The sequence below is a fragment of the Pelophylax lessonae genome (genome assembly GCF_965119305.1).
Source record: "Pelophylax lessonae genome assembly, chromosome: 8".
NCBI lineage: Eukaryota > Metazoa > Chordata > Amphibia > Anura > Ranidae > Pelophylax > Pelophylax lessonae.
Genome location: NC_138775.1, coordinates 8,454,480 through 8,471,325, shown reverse-complemented (window position 1 = coordinate 8,471,325; position 16,846 = coordinate 8,454,480). Strand labels below are relative to the sequence as shown.

At 48.3% G+C, this 16,846-nt stretch overlaps 1 protein-coding gene across 1 annotated transcript; it reads right to left on the bottom strand.

Annotated features, from left to right (window-relative positions):
• Positions 1–1,418: 1,418 nt before the first annotated feature.
• On the bottom strand, positions 1,419–15,949 carry LOC309561504 (putative protein-lysine deacylase ABHD14B). Its single transcript, XM_082265458.1, has 4 exons — positions 15,799–15,949; positions 3,709–3,934; positions 2,771–3,012; positions 1,419–1,744 (listed from the first exon to the last, which is right to left on the bottom strand). The coding sequence occupies exons 1-4, from the start codon at positions 15,910–15,912 to the stop codon at positions 1,562–1,564; spliced, it is 765 nt and encodes a 254-aa protein (XP_082121584.1). The 5' UTR covers positions 15,913–15,949; the 3' UTR covers positions 1,419–1,561.
• Positions 15,950–16,846: the final 897 nt, after the last annotated feature.

The window sequence follows — 16,846 nt, the reverse complement described above, 5'->3', positions numbered from 1 at the left end:
CTGTTTATCACTCAATCTGAAGCATTGTCTCTAGTTTTGAATATACCTGGGAAGGGTTTAACCCTTTTATGCGTCATGTTTTTATGCCCCTTTTACCCCCAATTGGAGGGTCTGTTGGTGGTTCCAATAGAACTTGTAACAGCACTGAATGAGTGAAAAGAAGCTGGGGTTGCCTGCATTCTCCATCTGAAGCATTGTTTCTAGTTTTGGTTATATAACGGGGAAGGTTTCAACCCTTATGTGTCATGTTTTAATGCCCTTTTGACCCCCAATTGGTGGCTCCAACTGAACTTGGAATTACACTGAAGGGAGTGAGAAGAAGCTGAGGTCGCCCACATTCTCCACCCGAAACATTGCATCTTGTTTTGGATAGACTGGGGAGAGGTTGAACCCTTCTGTGTCCATGTCTTATGCACTTTTGGCCCCCCAACGAAGAGCCCCAATTCCTGTCAGACACAAAAACACATTTTCAGTTGAGTGAGGAAGATTTGAATCGGAAACTTCAGCCACCTCCTCCGGCACTGCCATTACTGCACATGCGCAGAAAGGCTCTGCTTGGCCTCCAGGTCCTGGCAGAGCCTGTCAGTGCATCTGTGGATTTTCCACGCATGCCCAAAGATAGGGAAGGTTTTGGACCTTGGTGTTAGCAGTCTTTGCACATGTGTGGGAAACCCCGCTTGTGCGCGGACTGCCAGGAAACCCGGTGCAAGCTCAGCTGTGCCACAGTCCTCAAGTTCTGTGGTGGCCCTGTGGCACATCTGCAAGGGGTTGGAATAATGTCTTGACAAATTGAAACGGTGTTTAAGTACGTAGTTAAAAGAAAAAAAAAGGGGGGGGGGGAGAGCAAAAACATTTAGGCACCAGGTCCACTTTGAAACTACTGACATTGTCCTGGTGACCACCACAACCCAATACCTATTTAGGGGCTGTTGGGAGTCATCATGAGGAGACCTCCTTGGTTTTTCGAAGCTCTCGTGAAGATGAGAGGTACCCGCTGACATCTCGTTCTGGCTGCTGCTGACTTATTACACCAACCTTATCATTTCATTCCCATGACAGGTTCACAAAATGAACACACCAGGAAAAGGATACTTTGTTTCAAAAAAAGTGACAGTTATTTTTAGCAGAATCCAATAAGATTTGAAAATAACCGTCACTTTGCTAAAATAAAGATACTTGTGTTAAAGCTTTGTGAATCCAGCCTTATGTCTTAAGATTGTAAGCTCTTCGGAGCAGACAACTATATTGACGGTTAAACTTCTCTGTAAAGCACTATTATCATTTTTTTGCACTATAGATGTGAGGATAGAAGCTGTATCATGTCTACAGAATGGATTTCAATGAGTCTGCGTGTAATCAGCCTGTGCAATAAACTTTATAATGTGTGAAAGATCTGTCGCAATATATAGAGAAAGGCGGAGAGGATTGGAGGGGGCATTTCATTTATTATTGCAATATTTAGTACAGCAGTCTATAGCGTTTGGTCCGGCAGTCTATAGCGTTCAATCTGGCGCTACAATCACAATGGAATTACAGCGGGTCGGCCCATGTTCTGGGAACTTCATTTCAGGCTTGCGAGGAATTCCAAGAGGCCGCGATGCCAGGTGTCTGGGTCATCCAGGTAACAGGCGTGCCCCGCCCCCTTCATGCAAAACACCTGGTGGTTGGTCAGATTCTTCAGGTTCCTCAGCGAGACCTCCCCCAGCTGCTCATCTTTATCCCCATAAACGATCAGAGTGCGAACCTAAGGTACAAAAGAGTGTTCTTATTGTAGCATTATAAAGCAGACACTAAGAGGTTTTTTTTTTTCTTTTAATTAATTACATTTTTTCTTTTATTATTTTCATATATTTTTATTTTATTTTACAATGACTGTCTGCCTTTTTTAATTTTGTTTTTTTATCAAAAAAAAAAAAAAATATTTTTTCGTACATATAAACAATATAATTAAAAGCTATTGTACAACCATATCCTAACATATATAATCTTAGTGTTAATACACCCTTCAAGAATACACATACTTCACTTTTTTTTTACAAAAGTTGGCTCAAACTAATGACTTTGTGTTTAATATGAATTTATTAAAAAAAAAAAAAAAAAATTATTACACGTACATATAAACAATCAAACCATCAAAGGTTTATAAATCCTAATATATAAAGAAAAAGAGTAAAAATCTAATTTAAGGCCTTAAAAGAACCTCAAAGTTATAATAAAATGTTTCCCTTTTCCTCTTTGGTCAGCCCTATGACTTACACAGAAAGAAGAGAAAAATAAAAAATATTAAGAATAAATGCTCTTAAATTCTTTTTATATTTGACTTTTTTACAAAAGTTTGGCTCAAACCAATGACTTCAATAGATCGCAGCAAGGTAGCTGCTCTGCTACACACAAAACCCTGACCCAGAATCAGGAAATCTATTAATGATTTAGCACCGGGTTAAGAGGTGTATTCATTATATTTAAAAAAAAAAAAAAAAAAAAAAAAACCCAAAACAATTTCAAGCTGTTCATCCTCTTAAACTGCATGTACATTCGTTCTGTCATCAGGTCAAGTTTTATTAAGTTATTTTCTCTCCAGGTTGAATGCGCTTCATAGAGTGAAACATGAAAATACCATATTATGGCCACTAGGAGGGGGTGATGATTATAGAAAATAAATACTTATTTACTATGGACATCAGCACCATCTAGTGGCCATAATGAGGTATTTTCCCACTCTAAGATGAAGATTCGACCTGGAGAGAAAATAGCAATCGGTGCTCTTTACCTGAACGTGGCCATAGTCCTGAGCGGAGAACTTGTCTGTGCAGATGGGCGCGACGGGCACATAGGCTGCGATGCTCTGTGGGTTTTGGAGGAGGAGGGGAAGAGAGTACATGCCGCTGAGGGAGGGGCTTATTATAACTGCAGGGGCCAAATTCAAAGAGTCAAGCACTTCCTGTAAGAAGGAGGCTGGGGCCGGTTCTGCCAGGGGACACGGGGCCACAGCATCCTTGGAGCGGCCCAATCCTGCCCAGAGAGGAAATCAAAAGAAGATGATTATTATTGTTATGTTATATAGCTCTGACATATTTCACAGCGCTGTACAGAGATCACTGAGCCAGTCACATCAGCCTCTGTACCAGAGGAACTTACACTCTAATGTCCCCCCACAGTCACATCAGTCTCTGTACCAGAGGAGCTTACACTCTAATGTCCCCCCACAGTCACATCAGTCTCTGTACCAGAGGAACTTACACTCTAATGTCCCCCCACAGTCACATCAGTCTCTGTACCAGAGGAGCTTACACTCTAATGTCCCCCCACAGTCACATCAGTCTCTGTACCAGAGGAGCTTACACTCTAATGTCCCCCCACAGTCACATCAGTCTCTGTACTAGAGGAGCTTACACTCTAATGTCCCCCCACAGTCACATCAGTCTCTGTACCAGAGGAGCTAACACTCTAATGTCCCCCCACAGTCACACACTATTATTATTATACATTTATATAGCTCTGACATATACCGCAGTGCTGTACAGAAAGCCCAGTGCTGCTGGGAAAAAGGTGGGCGGGGCTGACAACACTGCAGGGGATTTCAGTGCAGCGTTGTCAGAGTTGTCACCTCACTGCAGGAAGTTGGGAGATTTCTGGAAGGTCACCAGATATTGTTCTGAACTTGCAAAGTTTTTAAAAGGATAAAAACACAGGAAATTCTCTACGCACCGGGCAGGTCGATGGCGACGGCTCGGTGTCCGGCGGCGGCCAGTTTGTTGAGCGTCCCGAGCTCCAGCCATGTCTGGGATGAGAACCTAATTCCATGCAGGAGAAGGACGGGGGGTTTGGGGGTGCTTGGCGGCTGCGGCGGGACCGCCTCACGGTAAAACAAGGTCTGTCCTGAGGTGCTGACCGATCCTTCCCGTATCTGGACCTCCGCCATGTCTGCTGGGCCCTGAAAGAGGGAAGAATGAACACTTGTGTCACTTAGGAAAGCGCCATCTAGTGACCAGAATGCAGTAATAGTCCCTGAAAAAGCCTTATTATGGCCATTAGGTGGCGCTTACAATCACAGGAAATAATCAGATTACACAACATGGAGCAATTTTCTTCTTGCTGCAAATGTTTGTCACATTTTTACAGCGATTTTTTTTTTGTTTTCTACAAATGGACTCCAAAATGTTACTTTTATTATCAGCACTGAGAAGAGCCCCCTCCAAACCCGCCCCCCCCCCCCCCCCCAGTGTGCGCATCTCCCTCATGTAGTAAGACTCTCCCATTGGCTGCTGCAGTTTATCGGACATAGGGGACTAACTGTATCAGAGAAGACCCAAAAAATGTCAGCCGATTATGGCATTGAATGGGAAATCACATGACTCCTGCCAGGGTTCTTGATTCAGAACATCTTCCAGTCCCCAACAGAGTCCCCCCTCTTACACCAGGGTCCCCATCAGAATCCCCCCTTAGATCAGGGTCCACATCAGAGTCCCCTTAAATGACAGCCCCCCCCCCCCCTTGAATCAAAGACCACATTAGGGTCCTCCCTTACATCAGGTCCTTCATGAGAGTCCCCCCTTACATCAGAGACCCCTCTTCCATCAGGGTCCCCCCCCCTTACATCATAGTCCTCTTACTTTACAGCCCCCTTGTATCAAAGTCCACATCAGATATCCCCCTTACATCAGGGTCCTCATCAGAGTCCTCTTACATTACAGCCCCCTTGTATCAAAGTCCACATCAGAATGCCCCCTTACATCAGGGTCTCTATCAAAGTATCCTATACATCAGAGTCCCCCATTACATAGCAGGAGATGAAGCAGAGACCCTAGGCAGCCTCTGCTGACCTTAAAGAGGAAGTAAAGTCACTCAAAAAAAAAACAAGAAATAAAAAGCCCTGTAAAGAGAAAAGGCATAATGAGCTAGTATGCAACGCATACTAGCTCATTATGAAGTACTTGCCTTAAAACGAAGCCCCCGCCGTTCACGGCATAGGACTCTGAAGGAACGGCACGGGTGCTCGTTCCTTCAGAGCGCATGCGCTGATGATGTCATCGGCAGTATGCACTCTAAATATCTCCTAAACGGTACAAGTTTAGGAGATATTTATAGCACCTATAGGTAAAAGTTTGTGAAGTGGGTTTACAACCTCTTTAATCCTTGACCTGCACACATTACGGATACACCACTGACCCTAGCTGTGGGCTGCATAAAATCTTGTAGGGGGCCGGATGTGGCCCATAGGTCACAGTTGGCAGACCATTGATCTATCCTGACAGATACCCTTTAAAGCGGGAGCTCTGTGGTGCCTCGTGCCGCACTGATGTCATCCGTCTCTGGTGATCCGATACTTTATATCTTCTCTAAACATTGTTCCAACTCAGAGCAAGCCAATGAAGCGATGGCCCCGGCGCTCCAAACCACCATTATCTGGATGGACAGGAGGAGGCGGGGATCTTATCACGCCGGCCAATCAGCTATTCACACAGATAACAACCTTAAAGCGTTTGTTACCCCCAACACTTCATATTCCTGATATGTGGCTGCTGCACCGTGTACTGGTATGAGGAAGTCTCCCGTTCTCTTTGTATTGCTTCCTTCCTGTGAAATCTCCGGTGTTCCTGCCAGTCCCTCTGCTTTCCTATTAATAACTGACCACACTAAGCAGGAGAGCACAGCGTGGTCAGTTCTCTAGCTGTGCTGGGAACTCAGCCTGCTCTCTTCCAATGATCAGACTTGTCCTGACATGCCTCCACTGCACAGCCATTCACTGGGAAGATCAGTCTGCTGCTGCTTCTTCTCCCCCCAGCTCTTATGCAGCTGAGAACAGAGGGAATGTAAAAAAAAAAAAAAAGGTATTTATAATGTTTTTAATATCTATCCACAAATGTTTGCCTTTCATTTGATTTTTAAACTTACTGGGTTGTTTTACAAGGTGATGGTTTACAATCACTTTAAAAACAAACTCTATGTGTGTGAAAGGGGAGAAATGACAACAAATGGGCACACCCAACGCCATAAACAGATCAACAATGGAGGTCAGCGCAGGGCAACGTCCCAAATCCAGCAATTCAATGCAAATCCGGCTTTGCGTCAGTTTTGGGTCTTCGTAGTGCCAATGTGTGTAATCCTGGCCAGATAAAGAGACAGATTTATCTTTGTAGATGAGACAAATCTTTTTTAACTGCAGACGCACAATGAAGAAGTGGTTGAGGGTCGGTTTTAGTCTGCTGTAGTTCTGCTTTAAAACACCAGAGGGCAGACTTGATGATCAAACACAAGGCCCGCGGGCCGAATCAGGCCCTCAAGGACATTTCATGTGGCCCTTGCACCTCTCCTAGAGCTCCAGCCCTCCTTTAGACCTCCTCATAACCCTGCACCTACTACTTCCCAGCTCTGCCCCAGCTTCTTCCCAGCAGCAACACAAGGTAAGGGGTGCACTTTGATGTAAGGGGGGGGGCTCTTGACATCTGATGTAAGGGGATTGGGATACTCTGGACATTTAGCATTACAGATACAGCTGGCCCTTGGAGTTGACACCTCTGATCTAAACTGCAATGTTATAGTAAATCCTTCAATAACGCAGACTGCACACAACAGGTGGACGCACTGGCGTATCTAGCACATCTGGCAACCCGGGATGGTTATTTTTTTTTCACCCCCCCCCTCAGTTTAGCACTTCCTCTGCACCCCCCCCCCCAGTCCAGGGTCTCCTCTGTACCTCCCAGTCCAGAGTCTCCTCTGCACACCCCCCCCCCAGCCTGGGGTCTCCTCTGCACCCCCCTCAAAATCCAGCATCTCCTCTGTGCCACCCAAGGTCAGGGCCATCTCCCCCCCCCCCAGTCTAGGGCCTCCTCTGCACCACCTCCCACAGTCTAGGGTCCCCTCTGTGCTCCATCAGGTCAGGACCTCCTCTTCACCCCCCCAGGTCAGGGCCTCCTCTGCAACCCCCCCCCCCCTCTGGGCCACGGTATCCTCTCCACCCCCCCCCCCCCCAGACCGACCAGGGCCTCCTCTGCATTCCCTAAGTCCAGGGTCTCCTCTGTGCCCCCCCAGGTCAGGGCCTCCTCTGCACTCCCCTCAGTCCAGGTCCTCCTCCACTTTGCGCAAGTGGGCGGGTGGGTTTTTAAGAGCAGAGCGATTCAGTTTTAGTGCATCTGTGCGGTCTCCCTCCTATTTGATTCTACAGTATTTGGCAAACTATAAAGTGGGCGCTGCCTTTCCATTACACTTGATCGGGTGGCAGTGACACCCTTAGAGCAGCGGTGCCCAGTGCAGATTGGGGCGACACCCCCTAGATGCGTCACCTGGGGCATGTGCCCCCCACTGCCCCCCCCTAGTTTTGGCGCTGGGTGGACGCGGTAAGAGCAGTGGCATTTCTCCAACTCTTGGGCAGTGCTGGATCTAGCCTGTCTGATGTAAGGGTGCAGTAAACTATATGGGGGGGGGGGCAGAGGATGGAAGGGAGCTTTGGGGGGGGGGGCACAGCTGAAATCTGGGTGGGCGCAGGCCACCCCAGCACCCCCTTAGACTTGACCATGCTCTTGGGGCTCATTCACATCCGCACCGTTAGGTTTGCATTGAGCATCGTTTCCCAAAGCAACCCCGATGCAAGAACGCGGCAATCTGCCTCATGCCCCGTGGCTTCCGTTCACACTGTCATTCTGCGTTGGTGCGTGCTGCAAAAAAAAAATAAAAAATTGGACACATTCTTTTTTTAGCGCAGCATTTTGTGATTTGTTGTAGAATTGCCATAGAAAAAAAAAAAAGGCAAAAAAAAGTGAGAGTTGCATTGCGTTCTGCCGCGCACATTTATATTGTACATGCTTTAGATGGTATTCGTTATACGTTGTACGGTGTAAATGAGCCCCCGGATAAAAATCACAGGCTTGGCCCCCGACACGCGTTATGTACATTGACGCGATGCAGCGCCATTCCTTTTGCACGTGACCCCAATGCACTCTCCAGTAACACCATGCGTTGCGGTGTGGAAAATTCTGCACGCCTGTTTTTTGGTTGTTGTGGTGCGTTCGTTGTACCGCAGTGGACCGGTCCGGTGTGAATCGGCCCCGAATGATCCTGCCAGACTATACTGGAACACCTCACTCTGGAACAGAGAGAACATCGCCCCCCCCCCCCCCCGGCACACAATGGCCGTTTCGTAACGTGTGAAAAGAAAGTTTCAGTGCAATCGATCCGTCCGGATTCCTTTGTATTGGGTGTCGGAGGCGGTGGGAGGTCTCTGTGCTCCACTGACCGACCCGGATACTCAGAAAGACGATACAGCTGATTTTTAATCAGAGTATAGCATCAAGTCAGGTAAACACCTAGAATATTGATCTGGTCAGTTACGTAGCAGAGGGGGTTGTTAATCAGTTTCAGCTGCTTTAATGAAATTAACAACATGTGCACTAGATGGGCAACAATGAGACGACCTCCAAAACAGGAATGGTTTTAAAGGGGGAGGCCACTGACTTTTTTCTCACTCATCTTTTCTGACTGTTTGTCACTAGTTTTGCATTTGGCTGGGGTCAGTGTCACTACTGGTAGCAGGAGGAGATACCTGGACCCTATAGAGGTTGCACAGGCAGTCCAACTCCTCCAGGGTGGCTCATCAATACCTCCCATTGCCAGAAGGTTTGCTGTGTCTCCCAGCACAGTCTCAGGAGCATGGAGGAGATTCCAGGAGACAGGCAGTTACTCTGGGAGAGCTGGACAGCCCCTGGTAGTTTGTATGGCCCCCACGTGCATGTATGCATGCCTGACAACGTCAGGACATGCTCCTGATGAGAGGATGGATGGTGTCCTGGGATATTTTCTCCCAGATCTGGACCAGGGCATCACTGAGCTCCTGAACAGACTGAGGTGCAACCTGGAGGCATCGGATGGACGGAAACATAATGTCCCAGAGACAGTGGCGGCTGGTGCTCAAAATTTTTGGGGGGGCGCAAAAAGAAAAATGTAATAGGTATTGCTTCGCGTCAAAAAACGCAGTAAAAAATTGCGTGACTTTGAAGTCATGGTATAGGCATGGCACAGGTGATGGTATAGGCATGGCATAGGTGATGGTACAGGCATGGCACAAGTGATGGTACAGGAGATGGTATAGGCATGGCACAGATATGGTATAGGCATGTCACGGGTCATGGTACAGGAGATGGTATATGCCCCCTTTCAATGCAGTGACCAGCGTACATGCCCCCTTCAATGCAGAGTTCAGCGTGCGTGCCCCCTTCAATGCAATGAACATTGTGCTGTGCCCCCTTCAATGCAATGAACACTGTGCTATGCCCCCTTCAATGCAATAAACACTGTGCTGTGCCCCCCCAATGCAGAGTTCAGCGTGCGTGCCCCCTTCAATACAACTGTGCTGTGCCCCCTTCAATGCAATGAACAATGTGCTGTGCCCCCTTCAATGTAATGAACAATGTGCTGTGCCCCCTTCAATGCAATAAACACTGTGCTGTGCCCCCTTCAGTGCAATAAACACTGTGCTGTGCCCCCTTCAATGCAATAAACACTGTGCTGTGCCCCCTTCAATGCAATGAACACTGTGCTGTGCCCCCACAATGCAGAGTTAGCGTGCATGCCCCCTTCAATGCAACTGTGCTGTGCCCCCTTCAATGCAATAAACACTGTGCTGTGCCCCCTTCAATGCAATAAACACTGTGCTGTGCCCCCTTCAATGCAATAAACACTGTGCTGTGCCCCCTTCAATGCAATGAACACTGTGCTGTGCCCCCACAATGCAATAAACACTGTGCTATGCCCCCTTCAATGCAATAAACACTGTGCTGTGCCCCCTTCAATGCAATAAACACTGTTCTGTGCCCCCTTCAATGCAATAAACACTGTTCTGTGCCCCCTTCAATGCAATAAACACTGTGCTGTGCCCCCTTCAATGCAATAAACACTGTGCTGTGCCCCCTTCAATGCAATAAACACTGTGCTGTGCCCCCCTTCAATGCAATAAACACTGTGCTGTGCCCCCTTCAATGCAATAAACACTGTGCTGTGCCCCCTTCAATGCAATAAACACTGTGCTGTGCCCCCTTCAATGCAATGAACACTGTGCTGTGCCCCCACAATGCAATAAACACTGTGCTATGCCCCCTTCAATGCAATAAACACTGTGCTGTGCCCCCTTCAATGTAATAAACACTGTTCTGTGCCCCCTTCAATGCAATAAACACTGTTCTGTGCCCCCTTCAATGCAATGAACACTGTGCTGTGCCCCCCTTCAATGCAATGAACACTGTGCTGTGCCCCAACAATGCAGAGTTCAGCGTGCATGCCCCCTTCAATGCAATAAACACTGTGCTGTGCCCCCTTCAATGCAATAAACACTGTTCTGTGCCCCCTTCAATGCAATTAACACTGTGATATGCCCCCTTCAATGCAATTAACACTGTGCTGTGCCCCCTTCAATGCAATAAACACTGTGCTGTGCCCCCTTCAATGCAATAAACACTGTGCTGTGCCCCCTTCAATGCAATAAACACTGTGCTGTGCCCCCTTTAATGCAATGAACACTGTGCTGTGCCCCCACAATGCAATAAACACTGTGCTATGCCCCCTTCAATGCAATAAACACTGTGCTGTGCCCCCTTCAATGCAATAAACACTGTGCTGTGCCCCCACAATGCAGAGTTCAGCGTGCATGCCCACTTCAATGCAACTGTGCTGTGCCCCCTTCAATGCAATGAACAATGTGCTGTGCCCCCTTCAATGCAATAAACACTGTGCTGTGCCCCCTTCAATGCAATAAACACTGTGCTGTGCCCCCTTCAATGCAATGAACACTGTGCTGTGCCCCCACAATGCAGAGTTAGCGTGCATGCCCCCTTCAATGCAACTGTGCTGTGCCCCCTTCAATGCAATGAACAATGTGCTGTGCCCCCTTCAATGCAACTGTGCTGTGCCCCCTTCAATGCAATGAACAATGTGCTGTGCCCCCTTCAATGCAATAAACACTGTGCTGTGCCCCCACAATGCAGAGTTCAGCGTGTGTGCCCCCTTCAATGCAACTGTGCTGTGCCCCCTTCAATGCAATAAACACTGTGCTGTGCCCCCTTCAATGCAATAAACACTGTTCTGTGCCCCCTTCAATGCAATGAACACTGTGCTGTGCCCCAACAATGCAGAGTTCAGCGTGCATGCCCCCTTCAATGCAACTGTGCTGTGCCCCCTTCAATGCAATGAACACTGTGCTGTGCCCCCTTCAATGCAACTGTGCTGTGCCCCCTTCAATGCAATGAACACTGTGCTGTGCCCCCTTCAATGCAATAAACACTGTTCTGTGCCCCCTTCAATGCAATGAACACTGTGCTGTGCCCCAACAATGCAGAGTTCAGCGTGCATGCCCCCTTCAATGCAATAAACACTGTGCTGTGCCCCCTTCAATGCAATAAACACTGTGCTGTGCCCCCTTCAATGCAATAAACACTGTGCTGTGCCCCCTTCAATGCAATAAACACTGTGCTGTGCCCCCTTCAATGCAATAAACACTGTGCTGTGCCCCCACAATGCAATAAACACTGTGCTATGCCCCCTTCAATGCAATAAACACTGTGCTGTGCCCCCCTTCAATGCAATAAACACTGTGCTGTGCCCCCACAATGCAGAGTTCAGCGTGCATGCCCCCTTCAATGCAACTGTGCTGTGCCCCCTTCAATGCAACTGTGCTGTGCCCCCTTCAATGCAATGAACAATGTGCTGTGCCCCCTTCAATGCAATAAACACTGTGCTGTGCCCCCTTCAATGCAATAAACACTGTTCTGTGCCCCCACAATGCAGAGTTCAGCGTGCGTGCCCCCTTCAATGCAACTGTTCCGTGCCCCCATCAATGCAGAGTTAAGCGTGCGAGCCCCTTTCAATGCAGAGCGCCACAGCATTGTTCCCAATCACTGCAGAGCGCCACAGCATTGTCCCCAATCACTGCAGAGCGCCACAGTATTGTACCCCAATCACTGCAGAGTGCCACAGCATTGTACCCCAATGATTGCAGAGTGCCACAGCATTGTACCCCAATGATTGCAGAGTGCCACAGCTTTGTCCCCCAATGATTGCAGAGTGCCACAGCTTTGTCCCCCAATGATTGCAGAGTGCCACAGCATTGTCCCCCAATGATTGCAGAGTGCCAGCATTGTCCCCCAATGATTGCAGAGTGCCAGCATTGTCCCCCAATGATTGCAGAGCGCCACAGCATTGTCCCCCAATGATTGCAGAGTGCCACAGCATTGTACCCCAATGATTGCAGAGCGCCACAGCATTGTCCCCCAATGATTGCAGAGTGCCAGCATTGTACCCCAATGATTGCAGAGCGCCACAGCTTTGTCCCCCAATGATTGCAGAGTGCCAGCATTGTCCCCCAATGATTGCAGAGCGCCACAGCTCACTTACCGGTGGTGATCGAGTCTTCTCTTCCAGTCCAGATGACCTCCACTCCTCTGGAGACGCTGCGCGGCTGCGGCCTGGTGAGGTGACTGCCTGGTCGGGTCGTCCGTCTCTCTGAAGCCGATTCCGGTGTCCGGTCTGCTCTCCGAGTCTCCGCTGACTCTGAGTCCGCTCCGCTCTGCTGTGCCCATCCGTCCACCGCACTGACTCGTGACTGACGTACGCGACGTCAGCGGGGTCACGGGTCAGCATCGGATGTCCTGGATGATGATTGGTCCAGGCTGGAGACTGGACCAATCACAGCCAGGACATTCCGAAAGTGGGGGTTTCCTAGCGCTGTACCCTGCGCCCAGGTTACGCCCCAGAAGGCAGCCAATCGGCGCCTCTTCTGGGTCGTAAACCCCACCCCCCCACAGCCTCCACATAGGCCGGCGAACACAATTTTTTTTTTTTTTGAAAACTTTATCGATTTTTTGTAATTTTTTTTTTTTTTTTTTTTTTTAATTTTTTTTTTTCTTTTCTTTTTTTAGGGGGGGGGGGCGGCGCCCTGGCGCCCCCTATGCACAGGCCGCCACTGCCCAGAGATGTTCTATTGGATTTAGGTCAGGTGAGCGTGGGGGCCATTCAATGGTATACATTCCTTCATCCTCCAGGAACTGGCTGCATACTCTCACCACATGAGGCCGGGCATTGTTGTGCACCAGGAGGAACCCAGGACCCACTGCACCAGCGTAGGGTCTGACAATGGGTCCAAAGTTTTCATCCCAATACCTAATGGCAGTCAGGGTGCCATTGTCTAGCCTGTAGAGGTCTGTGTGTCCCTCCATGGATATTCCTCCCCAGACCATCACTGACCACCACCACACTGGTCATGCTGAACGATGTTACAGGCAGCATAACGTTCTCCACGGCATCTTCAGACCCTTTCATGTCTGTCACATGTGCTCAGGGTGAATCTGCTCTCATCTGTGAGAAGCACAGGGTGCCAGTGGTGGAGCTGCCAATTCTGGTGTTCAATGGAAAATGCCAGTCGAGCTCCACAGTGTGGGGCAGTGAGCACAGCGCCCACTAGAGGATGTCGGGCCCTCAGGTCACCTTCATGAAGTCTGTTTCTGATTGTTTGGTCAGAGACATTCACATCAGTGGCTGCTGGAGGTCATTTTGTAGGGCTCTGGCAGTGCTCATCCTGTTCCTTCTTGCATAAAGGAGCAGATACCGGTCCTGCTGATGGGTTAAGGACCTTCTACGGCCCTGTCCAGCTCTCCTAGAATCTCCTGCATGCTCTTGAGACCTTCTAGCAATGGCAGGTATTGATGTACCATCCTGGAGGAGTTGGCGGTTCCATGTATAATCAGGCTGAGAGTGGGCGGTTCCATGTATAATCAGGCTGAGAGTGGGCGGTTCCATGTATAATCAGGCTGAGAGTGGGCGTTTCCATGTATAATCAGGCTGAGAGTTGGCGGTTCCATGTATAATCAGGCTGAGAGTGGGCGGTTCCATGTATAATGAGGCTGAGAGTGGGCGGTTCCATGTATAATGAGGCTGAGAATGGGCGTTTCCATGTATAATCAGGCTGAGAGTTGGCGGTTCCATGTATAATGAGGCTGAGAGTGGGCGGTTCCATGTATAATCAGGCTGAGAGTAGGCGTTTCCATGTATAATCAGGCTGAGAGTTGGCGGTTCCATGTATAATCAGGCTGAGAGTGGGCGGTTCCATGTATAATCAGGCTGAGAGTGGGCGGTTCCATGTATAATCAGGCTGAGAGTGGGCGGTTCCATGTATAATCAGGCTGAGAGTGGGTGGTTCCATGTATAATCAGGCTGAGAGTGGGCGTTTCCATGTATAATCAGGCTGAGAGTGGGCGGTTCCATGTATAATGAGGCTGAGAGTGGGCGTTTCCATGTATAATCAGGCTGAGAGTTGGCGGTTCCATGTATAATGAGGCTGAGAGTGGGCGGTTCCATGTATAATCAGGCTGAGAGTAGGCGTTTCCATGTATAATCAGGCTGAGAGTGGGCGGTTCCATGTATAATCAGGCTGAGAGTGGGTGGTTCCATGTATAATCAGGCTGAGAGTGGGCGGTTCCATGTATAATCAGGCTGAGAGTGGGCGGTTCCATGTATAATGAGGCTGAGAGTGGGCGTTTCCATGTATAATCAGGCTGAGAGTTGGCGGTTCCATGTATAATGAGGCTGAGAGTGGGCGGTTCCATGTATAATCAGGCTGAGAGTAGGCGTTTCCATGTATAATCAGGCTGAGAGTTGGCGGTTCCATGTATAATCAGGCTGAGAGTGGGCGGTTCCACGTATAATCAGGCTGAGAGTGGGCGGTTCTATGTATAATCAGGCTGAGAGTGGGCGGTTCCATGTATAATCAGGCTGAGAGTGGGCGGTTCCATGTATAATCAGGCTGAGAGTGGGCGGTTCCATGTATAATGAGGCTGAGAGTGGGCGGTTCCATGTATAATCAGGCTGAGAGTGGGTGGTTCCATGTATAATCAGGCTGGGAGGTCCTTTATATAATCAGAGTGGGAGCTATATTTAATGTTGAGAGTGGACAGCTCCGTATATAATCAGAGTAGGAGGTCCTATATATAATCAGGCTGAGTGGGAGGTCCCATAAATAATCAAAGTGGGCAGTTCTATATATAATTAAGCTGAAAGTGGGAGGTTTCATATATATTAAGATCGGGAGGTCTGATATATAATCAGAGTAGGTGGTCCCATATATAATTAAGCTGAGAGTGGGAGGTCCCATATATAATCAGAGTAGGCGGTCCCATATATAATTAAGCTGAGAGTGGGAGGTCCCATATATAATCAGAGTGGGAGGTTCCATATATAATCAGACATCAAAGTTCAACCAAAGGACAAGTGAAATGAGGATTTGCAATGTTTACCAAAATACACATTACACAACTCAGACTCTGCGCAGTCACCTCACTGTATAACCTGCCACAGCCATGCTGGGAGTTGTAGTTCCACAGAGGAGAACAAGCTCTGCCATTATCTGCAGACATTGCCCAGATCCTACCCTGTACATGGTGCAATGCTCTGCAGACACTGCCCAGATCCTATCCTGTATATAATGCAATGCTCTGCAGACACTGCCCGGATCCTACCCTGTACATGGTGCAATGCTCTGCAGACACTGCCCAGATCCTACCCTGTACATGGTGCAATGCTCTGCAGACACTGCCCAGATCCTACCCTGTACATGGTGCAATGCTCTGCAGACACTGCCCAGATCCTATCCTGTACATAATGCAATGCTCTGCAGACACTGCCCAGATCCTATCTTCTACATGGAGTAATGCTCTGCACCAGCAGCAGCCACTGCTCACAGTCTTCTCTCTCTGTATGTACATGTCAATGTTTCCCCCACATTAGGATTGATAATTAATGACAGGTGAGGAGGGAACTTACCTGTCTCTGCAGCCGTCCAATCAGCACAAGTCCAAAGTTCAGACAGGAAGCAGCAAACTTTGTACACCAAACTTTATATCTGCTCCGCTGCTCCCCCTGGTGGACCTGTGCCATCACTGCGCCTCCTAGTGGGTCTGTTCCATCGCTGCTCCCCCTGGTGGACCTCTGCCATCACTGAATGTGCAGCAGACTCATCCATAGAGGGCTTCATCAACCTTCCTGTAATGTACACTGGAGGATTTGGCTGCTCAAAGACCAGGCCCTATTTTGCAATTCGGCACCGTGTGACTTTAACGGACAATTGCGCAGTCGTGGGACGCTGTATCCAAATGAAATTGACGTCCTTCCCCCCCCCCCCCCCCCCCACAAACAGAGCTTTCTTTTTATGGTATTTGATCACCTGTGCGATTTTTATTTTTTTGCGCTATAAACAAAAAAGAGAATCAATTTTGAAAAAATAACAATATTTTTCAATTTTTTTAATATGAAATTCCCCCAAAAAAAAAGTAAAAATCTAAATTTTTTAACATTTTAGGCCAATTTGTTTTCTGCTACATATTTTTGGTGAAAAAAAATCGCAGTAAGCGTATTTTGATTGGTTTGCGCAAAAGTTATTGCGTTTACTAACTAAGGGAAAGATTTCTGTCGTTTTTATTGATTTTTTTAACTAGTAATGGCGGCGATCTGCGATTTTCTTTGGGGGACTGCAACATTGCGGCGGACAGATCGGACTCCTGACTGACATTTTTTACACTTTGGGGGTCCAAAAAGGACATCAATTTTATTTGGGTACAGCGTTGCACGACCGCGCAATTGTCAGTTGAAGTAACGCAGTGCCAAATCGCACTGAGGAAGCCACGGAGTCCCGGTGCCGTCACGCGTAGGGGAGGGGCCAGGCTATTGTCGGTGAACTCTGTGAGCAGCTCTATACAGTAGCAGCGGCATATTTGAACTCATCGTCCACAGATATTTTATTTGACTGTACAGACTGGTGACCCATGTGAGTGATTTTAGCTTCATTTATATAAAACGTTTTTGTATCAACGGT